The sequence below is a fragment of the Calliopsis andreniformis genome, chromosome 2, assembly GCF_051401765.1.
Source record: "Calliopsis andreniformis isolate RMS-2024a chromosome 2, iyCalAndr_principal, whole genome shotgun sequence".
In the NCBI taxonomy this organism is placed as follows: domain Eukaryota; kingdom Metazoa; phylum Arthropoda; class Insecta; order Hymenoptera; family Andrenidae; genus Calliopsis; species Calliopsis andreniformis.
The window spans coordinates 9,585,936-9,604,385 of NC_135063.1; the positions used below are offsets into that span (position 1 = coordinate 9,585,936).

The following is an 18,450-nucleotide window of genomic DNA, read 5'->3' on the forward strand; positions in this document are numbered from 1 at the left end:
GCAACGAATTCGTTTCCCGTTTCGGAGTTTATTTACGACAGCCCCGATTCGATTATTTTCTTTTCTGCCGCGCGCTTCCTCCTTCTTCCACCATCGCGCGTCCTTCGACGTGGACGCGCGCCACCGAGGGGATGGTCCAAGGAAAAATAAATGAGGCAGCAAATCAAAGGGGCTGTTCCCACAATCTACCCGCTGCCTTCCTGCTTCTCCTACTCCTCTTCCCCCTCGCTGTCTCTTCCCAACGTCTCTGCTTTTTTAGCGCTTTGTAAAGTGCGCCGTGGCTCATCGTTTCTTTCCTCTTTGTTGCAGACGTGCCCAGCGAGCAATCTGTTTTCGTTATGCTGAACGGTGAAGAGAGCGAGCTGAGATTCCTGAACATCGCGAACCCGAAGGTGAGTAGGTGGTTGGGTACAAAGTCGATCTGAGAGAATCAGATTTCATCCCTTTTGGACTGAGCCCTTTTCTGATTTTCTGTAGGCATTAAATCGTGGACTATTTTTAGTTGAGTATTGGTAATAGTAATAATCTGGTAACGAGTGGGGAGGTAGAGTTGGTAGCACCTTGTGCGCGAATTGTGTCGCCTAATTGCTGTGAGAATAATTACTCGCGTAGAAGCTTTGATGGTATTGACTGAAAGTAAAGAATAGTTTCTCGTATGTGTAACTTATGCATAAGCTTTACTGAGTGTATTTAATACGACATTAATGAGATGTGAAGAGAGTATCAGAGATTTAAGAAGGAAGTAGAACTTTCATTCTGTAAGAACATTATAGAGGGTCTTTCATTAAAAGAAATAAATTGTATGTAAAGTATTGTGAAAGTCTTTATTTAGATTTAAAGTACGTTTAGTGGTATTAAGAATGGAAAATAATATTCTTACATGTAATAAAGCATTTCTCTGTTCATTATATTATTAATTAATTCTTTCTATAACTTTCGTTTTAAGTCAGTATTGCCATTTCTGTTTCAAAAAGACGGAATTGGAGGAAATACATCCTGATGCTTTCGTCGTTATGTACTCGGTGATCGACAAAGCGTCCTTCCAAAGGGCCGAGGAGATCCTTGAACGTCTTCACAATCAGGATTTCCTTCGAGGAAAACCAGCTATATTAGTCGGCAACAAGGTGGATCTGGTTCGATCCAGGGTAGTCTCTTCTCAAGGTCTGTACATAAAAAAAGACTTCTTCTTTAACCTTTTATCTTTCAAGAAATACTCAGTTGACTGGTTTCCTCTCATCTATTAATTAGCCTGGATATAGAAACAAATATCATCCACGATCAAAAATAAAATGCAGCTTGATGAGCAATTTACAAAGTGTTTCGTTAACTTTCGAAATGTTTAGAAATTTGCAATTTAAGGGCAACTGGTATTGAAACAGACTTTATTTTAATACTTTAAGTCCAATGGGAATGAAATAAAAATAAAGTTGCAGAGTGTTAAATAGAATCGTTGCTAAATTTATACATCACTTCAAAATGCTCATTAATTCAAGCAATCTCTGTCTGAGATGATTCTAGAAATAACGTTGGTATTAAAAGCTACAGAGAGATAAAATTAACTGCACACCTGGAGCGAGTGAGAGCACAAGTAACAGTGGATTGTCTGTAGTCAGACATGCCCCCATCCATGTAGGGTTCCCTGTAACTGCTACGTAGAAAACAGCAATTACATCGAAATTATTTCAAATATTCTGTATTAAGAGAACAATAATTGCACATATTATTTCTTGTTGGTACAAAATTGTATCTACAAACGTATGCCTGTTGAAATTATTGAATATATTAATCTGATGGATTGAAATCTGATATTTCACCACTAGTTCCGATTTCATTGTTAAATAATTACTATTACGTAATGAGTATGTTTAAATAATTGATAACTTCCTCCATGAAACAATCGCAATATTACATTTTAATTCCATTTGTTATTATGAAAGTAATATTCTAAATCATTACGATCAATAGCCAGTAATATGAAAGCCAAAGCAAGCCAGAAATAATTTCATGAGAAATATTTTAGCTCGTTTCATGAGATAGGAATTTTATGTTAAATTTTTGTTTTTCACTTTTTTAAACCATATGTATATAGGGTGTTCGACAAGTGTTAGAACTATTAAGGAATGCTTCTACATGCTAAGATAAAACGAAAATGCAGATAGATGAAATTGCGTTTCAAGCTTTATCTTCGAGTTATTAATTATTGAGGAAACGTTTAAAATGTGTCTGAATCGAGACGGGACTTATTCTACTGACTTCGTTGTGTCTGAACTCTGAGCTGAATAATGCTCGCTGATAGTAGAATAAGTTTCAAGAAATACTCATTTCACACAAGTTATTACTTGTCGAGGAAACACTTATACTGTGTCTGACTCAGGACTGGACATATTCTACTGCGCTCGCTGCGTCTGAAATCTAAACTGAATAATGCTCGTTGATAGTAGAATAAGTCTCAACTCCTACACATTTCACCCCAATTTTAGACACTTTTCTAACAATTAACCACTATGAAATTAATTTTCGTCTTATTTCGCCCTCTAGAATCAACCCTTAAAATTCTGACACCTGTTGTCGAGCACCCTGTACAATTCAAGTTTGAGTCTCCTGTTAACAGTAATTAATCTCCTATTATATTACTCTTCTTTTTGGAAACTATTCAATTAAATTCGAACGTTCCTACAGCATACTTCACTCCCACCTCCAACCCTTACCAACGAATTAATTATTAAAAACCCACTGACCCTTTTCTAATCCACGTGCCCCTCGCAGATGGCAAATGCATGGCGTGCACCTACCGAGTGAAGTTCATTGAGGTCTCTGTGGCTATAAACCACAACGTGGACGATCTTCTGGTGGGCATACTGAATCAGATACGGTTGAAGAACGTGCAGGGAAACGCGGAGAATCGGGCGGCGAATGGCAGCGCAGAGGGTGGCGCGCACTGGTACAAATCCAGGGGCGTGGTGCGTGCAAGCATGAAAGCGAGGCAAATGTTGACTTGGCTGTTCGGCAAAGAGGACAGCAAGTTCAAGAACTGTGAGAATCTTCATGTACTCTAAGCTAGGAGGAGGATCGTTCGGCTGTACCTGAGGGTGGAACATGGGGGCGTTACATGCCTTACACGCAGCCTGCATGCTAAGAAATCGCGAAATTTCGGGTGGGGAGTGCAACAGCGCCCAAAAGCAGTAGGAAAAGAAAATGTCTGCTTGAGTATATGAGGTGGAATGGCGGGAGAAATTCGAATTTGAATTGCGTTTTGGAAGTATGATCTCGAGGGGAGTTTCGGTTCGATTATCTGTAATATTTTTTCGTAGATTAAGTGACTCGTGTTTTTTCTTACTTTTTCGTAAAATTGCATTATTCAGACGCGTTAGTTTTTATCGTAGAATTTTTAGGTGATCCACCTTGTATACCTAAACGCTGACGAAGTGGTTCTCGCGGGGGTGGCCAATTCGATTCTGCGGACTTTCGACTTAGGCGCGGTTAGTTCTCGTGATTTTTTAGAAATCTATGTGCTTCCCAGTTTCCTTTCTTTTATGATATAAGAAGGCTGAAGCTTAAAGTGAAATCGAGTATACTTAGATAAGAAGTTTAGAAATCATCTGGCTTCCTTCAGTTTCATCACTTCGAATCGTTCAAAATCTTCATTGTCTTCTATATGGTCCACAAGCATTTTTTTTAAGAAACCAATTGAGTTATAATTACAGAATCAGTTGAATTATTATTACAGAAAATTTTTTTGAAGTTAACATATAATTAAGAGATGATTATATTGCAATAACAGCGATTAATAGTTTAATTTTCCTTAGGTTTATACTTATTTAGCCTTAAATGGAAAACATCAATAATTTTAACAATTTCTTTTACAACGAAGATGAATGTCTTATTTTATGCTTTTGTCTGCTTTATTCTGAATATAATTCTACGTGAGACCTTCAAGTTAGTTAAGAATATACAGAAACATATCTTTAGAAAATTCATTATTGCAAATGGTACGATGAAATTGGCCACAGCCTTCGCGAGAATGCAAAAGGAGTGAAAACGTATGATCAAAGTGCCAATTAATCAAAACGAATGTGTCTCATTGTTTCTTCGTGAGCAATTAACGTTGAGTAATCTTAGGAGTTACAGACATTCATCGGGAATTTATCCGTTGACTAACTTATATAGTATTAATTCGCTACGAGCAGATGTTAACTGGTTAGGTGTCCATTCACTACTATACTATAAGATTGAAGGCAGAACTTCTGGTATGTACGTAAGACTTAATTCTTTCTCCATTAATCCTTCGTTCGGTTTCATTTCTCCCTGAATTCTGTTCGTCCATTTATCTCAAATAAACTTCAATTGGACCTCTTTAAAATTCCCGACACGCAAACGAAAGAAATACCATGAATAATTTTTGTTAAAAAGACCTCGCTTAAAGAGATCGTTACAAAAAACATGAATTCAATACGTTCTGCATGCAAATTGAACTCTCTGAGAATCCAGAAAATATCGGTCAACGGTTCAGTTCAATTTCATTTTCTTTCCCTCTTTGCTATATTAATATTCCATCAATGTAAAGGATTTCATCAGTCTAAAGACTACTCGCAGCAAACCGTGCAACCGCATTGCTAAAAAGAGGAACACGATATTGAAAGGGTTACTCGAGGAGGGGAGGGATCCCTGGTGGGGATGGGGCGGTCGAAGTGAAACAGTTTTCAAAAATAAACGTTTCCAGAACGGGTACGAAGGAATTTAAAACGGACCATGGCATGAACTAGTGGCCACTAAACTTAACGACGTTACTTGTACAATAAGACCAATTTAATCTTTTTATCCGAGCTGTATATACTGATATGTCTAACGATACGAATACGTGTACCTATGTCAAAAGGGAGATACGTGTGTGTTGTGAAATTATAACTACGTACCTACGCGATTATATATGTATACATAACAAATATATATATATATTATCCATGGATCAAAGGAACAAGTCGTTAGTTTGCGTAGATATATGTTACAAAAGAATAAAATGAAAAAAAGATTGACGTGTTGCTGTATTGCGTGTTTTCCTTAAACGAACGGGTATTATACGATGCAGACGTCGAACGTAATATCTATTCAGATGAATATTCTTTTTGAAATTTTGAGAGCAAATTATGGATGAAAAGAAAGAAATATATATATATATATACACACACATACATACTGTCCACTATTTTCTGCGATCTCTATGCCTGTATATCCGAATTATGTATACATACATATATAGTATTATATACATGTACGAGTATGTTCAATCGGGCAAACTATCTGGCGAGGCTGGTTCGAACAGTGCGTTTGTTATAGGGGCCAAATCGAAGAGACGTCCAATCGAGATGTTATTTTGAAATATTTTTGTTCAGTTGGAAAAGACAGATTTTAAGGGAACTGAGTATTGGGAGCGAGTAGGAGTCAGAGATAAATGAAAATAATTAGAAATAAGAGGAGTGATATCTAAAAAATCGTAGGAATTACGTGAACCTACAGAAAAATTTATTTACGAGAATATTAAGGGAGATCGAGGGTCTGGTACTATAAGACTCAAGAATAAATTCTCAAGTCGCCAAAAGCTTATTAATTAAGACAGAAATTAAATTGAAGAGTATATCAAACTGTAACACCGATACAAAAACTTTTAACATATGTAATACTATAGATATTATAAAACAATATTTTTGAAGCCAGGTGTATATGAGAAATGCAGTCACATAGATAGCATTTTTAAATCAAAATTTCAATTGCACATCAAAGGCAAGAATAAATTGTATCTTATTCTAATATAAACTGAGGACAATATTAAACTTAAAATTCCATTAAATGAACTTGTTAAGTTACTCTAATTGGAAAAATTAGAACAAAAAATGAGATACGAGAAACAGTCGTAACCAGACATCGAAGGTTGATTGTATACAACTACAGTGATACTTTCTTCGATCTAGCATAAACCGCCAGCCAGTCTCGCCACAGCGGTGTTACCCAAAGATGAAGAAGTGAATAAAAATGACGATACGTAAGATGGAACCATCAACCTGTGTACTTAAGTGGGAACGATTCCTTAGTCGACACTTTGCTCTATGTCCGCCAAGAAGCCGATTAACGACGTTGCCGTCGGTTAATTGATCCTAATTCACGTATCAGTTGCGACTCGAAACAAGAGTTTTATCGTTTTCCGTGTGTCGTTGTTAATTGCTGCGTCAGGAACGATCGCGAGCGAGCACCATCTCGCAGGATACTTTCCAGGGACGGCGTCGCTCCAACGAGAGGACCTCAAATGGGAATTCTTATCAAGTGCCTTTGCGTATTTTTGTAATTTAAGCTAACTCGATGTAAATCTTACAAAAATACAACCAGTGTGACCATCAAACGATGTATGCAACAAACATTCAAACATGTAATCTCGTTGACTTTCAGCGATTTCGTTTCGCCCGCGATTACTGAACACGCTTGAACGACGTCTGACCTTTTATCCTCTATCTCCTTAGGTTCCTCCTTCCCTATTTTCTTATTGTTACTGTTGTTTCTTATTTTTGTAGTGGACGCAGAGAGAGATATACTGGCGTGATAGCACCGAAGGTTTAAACCGACTGTAAACTCTGTTACCGACCTGTGACACTGGATTTGAGACGACAGAGGCAGCTCTTGGCGTTGTCTTTGTATGAAAATTTTAATCCTTTGCGGTCGAATGTCGTGCTAGGGGCTATTTGGTATGGAGAATTTCGGAAAGTTGTCAGAGTGGATAGTTGATGGTTGGGATCAGTATTCAAAATTCAGAGTAGGTGTATGCATGTATAATATACTGTTTATTTTAGGTTCATTTTTGAGGAACTTGAGGATAATAAAGCACTGGGAAAAAGATTTTTAATTCAACTCTTCTCGTTAACTGTATCAATAACAATTATTTTGCGATCATTGAAAATTTGAAAATTTGAAAATTTGAAAATTTGAATATTTGAATATTTAAATATTTGAATATTTGAATATTTGAATACTTGAATACTTGAATACTCGAATACTTGAATACTTGAATACTTGAATACTTGAATACTTGAATACTTGAATACTTGAATATTTGAATATTTGAATACTTGAATGTTTGAAACTTTAAAAATTTGAGCATGCAAATGATAAAATATCTAAAAATTTGAGTAGTAGAATATTTTAGAATTTTAGTACATGAATATTTAAATACTGAAAATAGGAAGTGTTCTTCGTCACACAATGGAGGGTCTTTTCTGAAAGCCTTAGATAGCAACGTTATACCGCTTACAGCCTATGAATTAGTTACAACGTCAGCTGGTTGAAAATTGTCCAAGATTTCTGGCCGCAAAGGGTTAAATTACGTCACTCGATCGACCACCTTTTTCACGATACACTCATTCTATGTCTCCCTACGATCTAGTTGTTAATCGGAAAGATTATCGATGTATTCTCAGTGATGTAACCGTGTCTGTTCGTTGTAACGCGTGACGTGACAATACTGCCATCTCTTCGAGTGACAGAGATAGGTATGAGGACTTCATTGAGGGGTGGCGCTGTTTCGGGAAAGGCGCGAGAAGAATGATGGATCTAACGATTAAGCGCGTTCTTCCGCGGCGTATTTTAAATGTAAGATAAACTGTCATCCGAGGAAGTCTGACGAATGGCTCTAATCCCGAGGGATTATTGTACATCAATAATAATAAAGAAACGATATCCAAGGTCTCTGCGAATCATCCTTTTCAGCTACCTTTAACTTCCTTCAACCGTCGTTATCCTATCATTTTTAGAGCTTTATTGGATCAACTATTTATATTTATTTTCTTCCATTTAGAGGAAGAGAAAATTCTAAAATATCATCAATGAAAAATCGTGTAATATTGAAAAGCAAATTTCAAATATTTTGTTATTGATACAGTTGTGGCAAATAGAATATTTTCGTTTGATAAACTTATACTTGTAATATTTTCATTCTCTTTCCATATTTTTTTTTAAATTCAATTAGGATGAAAAATAGGATTCACTTTGACACGAGTTGTGGAGTTTCAAATTCACCTGGATTGAATTTAAAATAACCAATGGCTCGGTAAATCGAATTTTCCTGATCGCGAAAGGAAAGAGAACCGTGAACCTTTGTTGTTTGAGCGACGGATGCACACGGTCCCATCGTCGAAGGTCTGCACTTTTTCAATGTTAATATCGCGTCGTAAATCTTATCGGACGCTTAGTTGATAAATAACCCCTCACCAGACGCATGCGTCCTGAGCATCGATTATTTTGATTGGTGCCAGATATTACCAGCCTCTAGTCGTGGCAGCTTGCCACGAAGGTAAACGAATGTCGATTTCTTGTAACCTCGAACCGGTTGGTAAAACGATATTAAATAATTTTCATCAATCAGAAGGAAATTGTATCGTAGATAAAGGCAAAACGCGATGGAGTGATACCTGGAATCTTACCTAGATGACACGACTGCTAAACTATGCATCAACAAGGGTGAATAGATTTGAATTAAATATTCGTTCGTTCACTGAAACCGAAATATTGAATATCTATAAGTTATGGATTAATGATAAATTATGCATCTGTTGCTGTTGAATGTTTCACAGAGTGTTTTCTTGATGCAAAAGAATTTGAACTTTTTTTGAGAAATTCGGGATTGGATTGACATCGAGCATGGCCACTGTCAAACCTACCAGTTGTAAAGAGGCAATTCGTCGATGGGAGGAAGAGAATGGAGTAGAAGCTCCCAGTGCGAGAGAAGTTATCCTGAGCTTTCAATGGCCACCTATAGAGAAGATGGATAATGCTTTGGCGACTTTGGTCAATTGCGAGAAACTTTCCTTGTCGACAAACATGATCGAGAAAATTGCAGGTAGATATCTAGACATCTTTCTTTCATTGATATTCGTACTATTTTTCGTATCTTCATTCCTCTGTACTTCATTGTCAATATTTTACAAGATGTTTTTACATAGAATAAATATTGCAAAAAATTTATTAAAGTAATTGGTATTTCCTTAAACACATTTATATTATTACTAATTTTAACAAGTTATTCAGAGAAATATAGAAATTGTAAAAGAAATTTAAAAAAATAGCTTTTTAATTCGAGTATTTGAATAATTTTGCTAATAAAAGTGCTGGATTATTCCAATAGATTCAGCTGATTATTATTGATAGATTTTTAATTCCGATTTCTTGTTCGAAAATAAATCTGCGTCGACAGAGAAATAAAGTTCGTAATCAACGGAGATGTGCTCCAGTTTTCGTCGAGTGGAACACAGCGCGCAAGAATAATGAATGGGGAACGTTTGACGAGGCAAATAATTCGATGTAAATGGAATTGCATTACGGGTCACGAGAGATGGACCGCAGGTGCTAGGCAACTTCCTTAATTGACGCGTAATTTTAGACGATTAATGCAACTAGAATGAACTGAAATTCGATTAAAAGCAGATCTCGCTGAATCATGTTCACCTTTTCTAAAATTTATAGAATTTCCTAAGACGTAAAGAAAGAGAAGTAATTTTTATGGCATTTCCTTGTTATAGGCTCGCTATGTTCAAATTATTTACAAAAAATAAATTTTATTTTTATGCACTTTCATTAATATTTTTCGTAAAAAGTGAGCCATCTATAGATAAGTTCATTTTAGAATATGCCCCTCGCTATAAGTTTATCAACAATACGTCTTAAGTTTATAAGGAGGATCTTCTTTAATCTTTTTGCTCTTTTTTTACGCAGTTTCAAATTCTTGAATGCGTACGCGAAGCAAACTATTAATCTACTTAAAGTTCCCAATGCAATCTTGATAGCAATTAGTCGAAGTATTAAGCCCGAGGATTATTAAGTTCTTTCGTCTACAGGAGTTGGATCTTTAAAGAACCTGAGGATCCTTTCGCTGGGTCGTAACTTAATCAAAGGATTCTCTGGTCTTGAAGCTTTAGGAGACACCCTGGAAGAGCTGTGGATTTCATACAATCTCATCGAGAAGATGAAAGGAATTAATGCGATGAGGAATCTCCATGTTCTTTATATGTCGAACAATTTGGTGAGGGAGTGGAATGAATTCAACAGGCTTCAGGAACTCGCCAATCTCCGAGATCTTGTTTTTGTTGGAAATCCACTGTACGACAGTGTAGAGGTACTCTTTGACCTTTTACTTTTTCATTAATTTTATTCTTTATCTTTTAGCCAATTTATATAGTTACTTATATTTTAGTTTTACTTTGTTATTAAAAATTTTGCTATGAAGATACTTTTTGTGAAAGTAGTAAACTATTACTACTCATCTTGTTTTTAGTTAATTTTTTGGCATGTGTAGTGATATGACTTTTGGTGGTTGAAAATCTTTTCAAAATGTCAAGTAGTATTTTTATTAATATTTATTGTATAGTGACTTGGTCTGTGATCTTTTTCAGATGGAGCAGTGGAGGTCAGAGGTCGCTCGACGTCTACCAGCGTTAGAAAAATTGGATGGTGAACCGATTATTCGAACAGAGGAATGTCCACACGCGAATCAATCACAGAAGCTTGATAGTCCTTTGCAAACTCAGAAATCTGTCGATCAAATTAGTGTGCAATAGTTTCACGACACATTAGTAGACTTTATCACTTTTTATATTTAATCTACTATTTTTGTTTCCTGTAAAAGACACTTTTATAGTAGGACCTTAATGTTTACTACATTTTTTGAGAACCTTTTTTGTATACTGCATAAATTGCAACATTCATCTTTTAGAAATATATTTTTATAGACTTGTAGAATATCTTGAAATAAACATATACTTTTTAATAAGAAAACAATATTCAAATGACCCCTTTTCCAAATTTTATACTTTCTATACTTTTCTTTATCTCTTGTCACTTTGTCTTCAATTTCTTCTTCTTATCTAAATCTTGCAGTGTTTTTTTTTATATAGAATTGTTTTCCTATTATAAATATAAAATTCCTCTAAACATAAAACTTTTTTCTTCAGTGAACAGTTTCAATCAAAATAAAAAGGTAAAAAATATTATCATACCAAAAAAGGAGCAGACTTTAGGGGACAATAACGATCCCATACATTTATATTAATTTATTCGTCTCACGATACAAGACAGATCGTACATACGTTTTTGGTGATTGTAAAAGGTTGAAAAAAGCAAATAGAGTTCGATCGGATTCGATGCACGAGAATATATCGAGGATCGGACAGACGACATTTCGAGAGATTATCGTTTCTTCGTTTTTCATCATTTACCATTTTTTCCCATTTTTTTGGTACATTTTTCCAAAACTTTTTAGTTCGAATTTTTCATCGAAGCCACGTGGAACACAAAGGCGTGTCCATCGATCTTCGGTATTTCTTTTTTCCGACGTGTGTGTACGTATACGTATAATGTGTAGACGCAAACGAGACGCGCGCGCGCGCGTGCGATAGAAAAATTGACGAGTGTGCGTTTTGTCATCCGTATCTCCATTCTAATACTTTTTCGTTTCGAATACTTTTGGTCGCCAATTTTGTTCGTCATCGATCCCTTCGCATCCTTTCCTTCGATTCGCATCGACTGACCGAATGAGTCTCCGTGTTCCAAGCTTTAGACTTTCACAGAAGCAACACGTCCCACTTCCTTCAGTCGAAAAACAATCCCTTGAAAGATTCCTCCATTCGTTACTCGTCCAATTTCGTCGGATCGATTGGCACGTCTCATCGTCGATGCTCCCGAGCGAGGAAGCTTCGCCTTTGCGCCAAGAAATCGGAAAAGCTCTAGGAAGATTCAGATTGTGCGAGCAAATCAAACACGAATTCCTGCGATAGAGACAGAAGGGGACACTTCACCGATATTTAGTACTTATAATTCCTTTTCTTATCTCCCACGCCCTGCAGCGTGTCTTTACGTACACATAAGACGGGCAAGAGGCATCGCCCGTAGAGTTCTTTTTAGAAATTTTTCATCGAACAACGTCGCACATTTGTTCATCCTCAAACGTCGATTGAAATCCGTCGTGCAGATTGCGATAGGGGTCGCGTGCGCGCGATGAGAAGAAGATCGGTCGAAGAAGTGGGAAAACGGCGGTGGAAAGATAGAAAGAGACTTTAGCCAATGACGAGTAAGAAAAATATCGTTATATCGACTCTCTGGGATTGATCTGTGTCGTCGAAGCGAAGCGAATCGGCGATCAATCTTCTTCTGTTCGAGTTCTCGCTCGATGGACGTGTGTCGAGGCTCCTTGGAAAGGAGAGACTGCACAGCGAACTCTAGTGCTAGCTGAACAAAAACTAGCAACACTGCCAGAGCCCGATTTTGCACATAGACTTAGATTGACAGACACATAGAGCCATGCACATGAATGATATTTTATATCTTTCCTTCTTTTCCATAATTAAAAATTGAGAATTGTCCTGGTTTGCTGATTTTGTCTCTGTTGTAGTAGATTGCCGAGATTGTCTGCAGCAGGCTTTATGTTGCATACTCTTTCTATCAACTGCAGAATCAGACTCTCACAGTGTTGTTGTTTTTCGTTGAACATGGCTAGTACTATAGACGGCTGTGGAGACTGCTATCTCTTCTCGACGAAACTCCGTTATCACCGTTTAGCATCGCTTCGATCTCTGACGGTCTCGACGATAGCTTTTGTTAGACATTTATCCTTAGACACATCACGCAGACAGATTTAAACAAGTGTTTTCTTTAATTTCTTTGTCTCGCCTTGTTCAGCCGGCTCGCTTTCTCCTCGGCACAAAAATAGTTCTGGATATATGCTTTTTCCTTTCGTTTCTTGCCTCCTTTTTCGTCGCGGTAGTCTCGCCGCTTCGTTCTAACATTATTATTCTCTTATTTTTTTTTTTTTTTTTGTTTTTCTCTTATTAGAGCTTCCTTAGTTTATCAACACCGATAATAGTCAACACGATTTACACTGAGAAAGGTCTGGCGTATATCAGGACGAACGGGGAAGAGAGTCGACGAGCCTTCCGCGGGGATGGATTTTGTTTTCTGCTTCTTTATTGTTCCATCTTCCTCGTTCACTCTTCTTCGAGGACGAGTGATTGCTCGCGACGGCTCCCGCGAACCCAAACGTTTATCCGCGGCGTTTTACGTGCATGGACCCGTTTTACGTTGAGGCGAATCGTTGTTTCTGTTTCTTCACAAAATCGAGAGCCATTTTGTCGCCGACTCTTGTCTCCAGGATTTGAAGGATCGGGTGATCTAGAAATAAAAGTGGGTTTCGTTTGGAATTTATGGTTTCAACCCTTGACTGCTCTTGGGGGATCTTGCAAAACCCCAGGCATTATATATTTATTTATTTAATGAGAATAAACGGGCACATAATGCTCAATATATAGAAGAAAAAACTATTTTTAAAAAAAGTAATTTTTATGGACTCACTTCGATTTTTCTGATGCATTAAGGGTAGCTCAGTATGCTTGAGGCCGTGGAAGTTGTCTATGCTGGCGTTCGTGTCAGCTACACCGGGTATCGTGCTCAGCCCCAAAAATGCTTCGCCCGCGAAGTCATTCGCCGTGATGACGTCGTGGTCCATCACTGTGAAGAGCACCATGGCGTCTGGACTTCGACACTGTTCCACGTTCACAGAGCTACAAAAATAGTCAACTTATCGAATATTCATTTGTTTCTACGTAGAACTTGTGCCAAATTTAGTTTACCCTTAACTGGTATCGTATCAATATTATAATCGTAATTCAATAACTTGGGATCACAATAACTTGAAGTGACTCCAGTATGAATAACTATTAATACTAATCTACAAGAAAATTGACAACTCTCAGCTTATTAATCTTCCCAAATTTTCTATGAATATTTTCATGTGAAAGTATGGAAACATCTGAACATGTCTCTAGTGGTAAGATTCTTTTAATGAATTGTTAGAAAATTCCACCATATAAAATATCAATGATTGAGTCAGTAAAAGTGCAATTATCTTGCGTACCAGCTAAGAGTTAACTATATTTTTAAAGTCTAGAAATTGCTCACAATTCGAAGCACTCGTCGAACAGGGGATTCAAAGTCTTCTTCTTAACGTTGGTGTGCTGTTCAGCGCAGTGCTCGAACACTCTTCGTGGCAGCAATTCGATGATCACGAAGGGGTCGCTGAAACCATTGGGATCTAGAGGTATTACGTCTCTGGCGTTTATGACTTCGACGCACAGAGAGTCGTGGTTCAAATACGCCCTCACTGTTAGGACACCATACTCTGTAGAAGTTGCGTTCAATTGGTCCTGGAGCAAATTTTCGTATTATACTTTTGCAGCAATCGAATACCACAAAGTTAAAATAATTAAAACAGCAAACTAAAAGTACCTGAAGTCGTTGACGATAATATCGATCGATCAAAAAGATTGTATCCATTTTGTGATACTGTAGTCGTTCCTCGACGTTAAAGAAAATTTGGCAATGCAGCATCTCGTATGGCAAACCCTTCTCATCTGCATGGAAGAACTTCACTAGCAGGTCCAAGGCTTCGTGAAGTCTTTCGTAGAACATTGCTGGTTTATCCTAGAAGGAAAATAATTTAAAATAACGTTTCTTCTTTTCATCTGTCGCCATGTTCCACTTTAAAATAATTTGAATAATTATTAAGCAGTTTTAAGTAATTTTCACTCACAGCTGCGTTCCCATCCATCTGGTTACTTAATTCCCCTAGCACGACTTCCCAGATGTCCTGAAGGACTCGGTTAAAGTTCACCGTGAGCAAAGCCGAGTTGAGTGCCACTAAATGAACGTCCAAATACTCCAACAACGGCGCGATGGCCTCCGAAGTGGGCAGACTGTCTGGCGACCAAGCCAAATGGAACATCGCCTTTTTCAGCGGTGGTCTCATCTGTGATTCAAACAAACAGCGTTTCAGATAATTCATTCCTGAGGCTGTTGCAACGAATTCCTTACTTTTTGATTTTGCGATCAAAGGGGGAAAAGGATCGCTCTTGATTTGGGGCATATGGAATTTCTTTATGCTTCTGATTTATTATTCCTTCTTCTGCCTTTTAGCAAGAGGAATTGTTAGCAAGAAAAATCTGTTTGGCGTAAGTTTTGTGTTAACTTGCAGCTGTGGGAGATGAAAGGATATTGTTTCGGTGATTTTCCAAGGAATCTTTGATTAATGCAAGCGATGACAAACATGAAGCTTATAAACGTGAAGACTACAGACTACAAAGAAATATCAGAATCATCTGAGATTCTATAGTCATTTCTTCTACACATTTTTTAGATCTACTTCTTCAAATAATTTTACATTTAATTTTGTTTCTAATATTTTCTATTCTAATGAGTTCTACTTAATCTCTAGCTTTCTAATCTGATCTTAATTCACTAATGATTCTTCTTATTTATTTCCGAAGATACAAACCTTTGTGCCGATTCTCGAGACGATCTGATTGATGAAGAGCAACATTTGTGCTGGTGTCTGTTCCAGCGGTGACGTCAAAGCGTTTCTCCACTGTATCCGAGCAGAATCACTGGCTTGGCACTCCAAAGCCACCAGAAGCTTCTCCACGTGAAGCTCCTCTCCCAAATCCAGAAGCCATCTTCGAACATACTCGAGACCATTGATGGCCACGCACATCTGTAGAATAGAATTATTCTGTCAGTGATCGACCAGAGTGACGCAAATGATAAGTGTGTACTTAGGATATACTACTACGATTAAACTTCATTTAATTATGTTACAAATATTTCTTCTCAACAATTCAAGAACAGCAAACTATTTCAAAGGATACTTTTTAAGAGCAGCCTCAGTAATCGATTAAATATTAATAACTTTAATAAACCTAGAATACTAATAATACTAATAATACATTGAACTGTTAGAATAACTCTATTAAATATAACACTTTGTATTCTTTCTCCCCAAGGATCTCTAGAAGTGTGTCCTGCAGGATGCATTCGAAGCAGAGAAAAAAAAGATTGACAGCATATTTCCAGCACGTTCTTGCGCATACCAGAGCTTAAGATCCTTCTCTGCCGCTGCTCGTTGCTTCAAGCTGTTCTATCGATCATTCACTCGCGTCTTAAGTTGCATCTACCTTCTACAGTTTGCCATGGCATGCAACTATGCTCGAAGAAGTAACGTCATCCATTATCGTCGCAGTGTTCTCGATCTACCTACAGCTAGTTTGCGAAGCAGTGTCGTGTCATACTAAAGCGAAGCGGTCTCTACCTGAGCGATTACCTCGTCAGTAGTCTTGTAGGGTGTATGCTCCTCGTAATATCCGCTATCGGCCAGCTTCGTGTGAGTGATCTCCGCGTAGTATGCAGCTGAGCTGCATATTGCCTGTGATACGAGTATACAAGTTGGATAGACTGTAAATTCTTGACTTGTAAAGGGTTAAGGATGTGCAATCTCTCCAAGTAGCAGTAGACTGATTAAATTTAACGCTATGATGACCACTTGACACCAGAAGTCGGTTTTGAAACTAGCAGTCGTGAACGTGTAAAGACCAAGGGTGTCCATATTTTTGAGTTTCTGTATGTGAGATAGACTTGCTAAAGTTGCTGTATCTGTAGCAGGTGTGATGCACTCTTATGCATTTTTATGTGTATTTTTGGTAAAGTAGAAATGAGCTATCAGTACAGCAACTGGCTACAGAAATGTAGCCCTCATTATAAGTTCATCATTAGTGAATTTAGTTAATGGGTGTAGTTAAATTTATATGTAGAAACACTACTGATATTAAAGATAGATATCTAAATTAAAAGATGTTTCATGTTTGAATTTTTATCCCATTATTTCCTCTCAAAATTAATATAATATTAACTAATATTTGAAATGAAGTAAGTAAAAATGTTGTCGCTGAGGTAATGGAGAAGTCAGTATTTTCTTTTACTCACGTCAATAACTTTCAAGACCATGTTGTAAGACCCAGGGATATCAGGCCACGCCAGCTTCTTCCAGAATTCTTTGATCTGCGAACATTCGTCACAGTTTTCAATCCATTGTCGAGTTATGAATTCAACTCAACGAGATTTCAATATCTCTTTCAGGAATCTACCTGATAGAAGCAGGCGGTAACATCAATGGCAGATGTGCAGTGCTTCACTATATATTCACCGGTGCAGATGCGATCGAGCTCAGTTGATTTCCGGACGCGCTGAATTGCTTTCAATTTAGCCAGATCCAGCCATTTGTCGACAGCTGGCCTGAACCACTCGTAATACTTGCAAATCGCCAAAGTTTTATGGTCGGACTGTGGCAGGTTCTCCTTCATGCTAAAGATAAAGCTCTCCTCTTAGTCGTAATTATTTTCGCTTGAAACGATACGTCTTCAAATTATAATTATATTTATTTGAAAATAAATATAACATAAATATAAATACATATATAATATAATGCAATGTATAGAATAATACATATAATATAATGCAATACCACTTGCAAAATATGATAAGTTGGGATAAATTAGATGAATATTAAAATTTTTAAGTTTTGACCATCGTGGCGTACCATAGTACAAAAAAATAATTTGAATGTCTTTTATTAAAGAGACTTGAATAATATTTGTTTTTAAATAATCTGAAGAATATTTACCTGACAAAATCCTGCAATGCTAGGTACAGCTCGAATATCGGTGTTCCTATTTCCGCTCCTGGTGGCAGCACGTATTTATCATCAGCGTTTTGACCATGAAGCTGAAGGCAAGCTGTGGTGACCCTTCGTCCAAGTTCGTTTTGCATCTATGGAATGTATCTTTTCAGTTTAAGTGAAAGGCTACTTTTGTCTGGTACTTCTACTAAGCTTTACAAACTGTTTCACGTTTCCACCACTTTTCACTCTTCGCAAGTTTTGGTACTAAGTAAACTATTTTACTGTTACAAATACTGGTAAGTTGGAGGAGTGGTAAACTTATAGAATTATACGGTTGAGAAATTTATTTAGAATGTACTGTAGTATCATTAATAGAAGTTTCGAAATGTTATCCACCATCCACTGTATTGTTTGTTAAACCTTTTATCTGTGGGTTTTTGTTTGCAATAATAGGAAGAAACTTTTTCTGGAATCATTTGAAAAAGTAGAAACGCCTAGCGTATGGTCAGACCTGAGCAAATGTGTGACGATCAGTAGTGGAGCTCTGGCAGTAGATGAGCTCAGTGTATGGTCAGACATTCATTACTGTAACACGCTAATGTTTCTTCTAATACAATTTCTAATATATACTCTAATATATACTCTAGTATAGTCTAGTATATACTCTAGTGAACGAGTAAAACACTGGATGGCTGACAATTTTCGAAACTCGACTTGTTTCCGAGATAACTTGTTTAGAAGCAATATTCAAGTAGAGCAAGGTTTTCTCGTGTCTACAGAACACATCTGTGGAAAAAACTGCTGCTTTTTTATCAACCAATGCACAGTGATCTCAAACGAGGTATTTCTTAATCGAAATCGAATTCTTCATCTTCAATATATGTAGTTTAAAGTTGCTCTTAAACAGTTACAGAATATGT

At 37.1% G+C, this 18,450-nt stretch overlaps 3 protein-coding genes across 4 annotated transcripts in view; 2 read left to right on the plus strand and 1 right to left on the minus strand.

Annotated features, from left to right (window-relative positions):
- Rgk3 (Rad, Gem/Kir family member 3) overlaps positions 1-7,728 on the plus strand; it is a 62,415-nt gene extending 54,687 nt beyond the window's left edge. Inside the window, exons 5-7 of the mRNA XM_076388656.1 lie at positions 310-392; positions 975-1,161; positions 2,767-7,728. Coding sequence (XP_076244771.1) covers positions 310-392; positions 975-1,161; positions 2,767-3,056 — 560 coding nt within the window. The 3' untranslated portion in view covers positions 3,057-7,728. The remainder of the gene's footprint in view (positions 1-309; positions 393-974; positions 1,162-2,766) is intronic.
- A 313-nt stretch (positions 7,729-8,041) lies between these two features.
- LOC143186204 (dynein axonemal light chain 1) lies at positions 8,042-10,798 on the plus strand. Of its 2 annotated transcripts, XM_076389730.1 has the most exons (4): positions 8,042-8,499; positions 8,613-8,878; positions 9,873-10,150; positions 10,428-10,798. In XM_076389730.1, the coding sequence occupies exons 2-4, from the start codon at positions 8,680-8,682 to the stop codon at positions 10,590-10,592; spliced, it is 642 nt and encodes a 213-aa protein (XP_076245845.1). In that variant the 5' UTR covers positions 8,042-8,499; positions 8,613-8,679; the 3' UTR covers positions 10,593-10,798. The 2 variants fall into 2 exon arrangements, with proteins under 2 accessions (XP_076245845.1, XP_076245854.1); XM_076389739.1 differs by lacking the exon at positions 8,042-8,499 and having other exon boundaries at positions 8,510-8,878.
- A 271-nt stretch (positions 10,799-11,069) lies between these two features.
- Positions 11,070-18,450, minus strand: part of Unc-13-4a (BAI1 associated protein 3) — an 88,812-nt gene continuing 81,431 nt past the window's right edge. The window contains exons 18-27 of the mRNA XM_076390034.1: positions 17,534-17,679; positions 16,998-17,214; positions 16,837-16,911; positions 16,166-16,279; positions 15,356-15,571; positions 14,615-14,830; positions 14,311-14,505; positions 13,984-14,228; positions 13,378-13,586; positions 11,070-13,197 (exon numbers count right to left, since the gene is read on the minus strand). Of these exons, the coding sequence (XP_076246149.1) occupies positions 13,103-13,197; positions 13,378-13,586; positions 13,984-14,228; positions 14,311-14,505; positions 14,615-14,830; positions 15,356-15,571; positions 16,166-16,279; positions 16,837-16,911; positions 16,998-17,214; positions 17,534-17,679 (1,728 nt within the window). The 3' untranslated portion in view covers positions 11,070-13,102. The remainder of the gene's footprint in view (positions 13,198-13,377; positions 13,587-13,983; positions 14,229-14,310; positions 14,506-14,614; positions 14,831-15,355; positions 15,572-16,165; positions 16,280-16,836; positions 16,912-16,997; positions 17,215-17,533; positions 17,680-18,450) is intronic.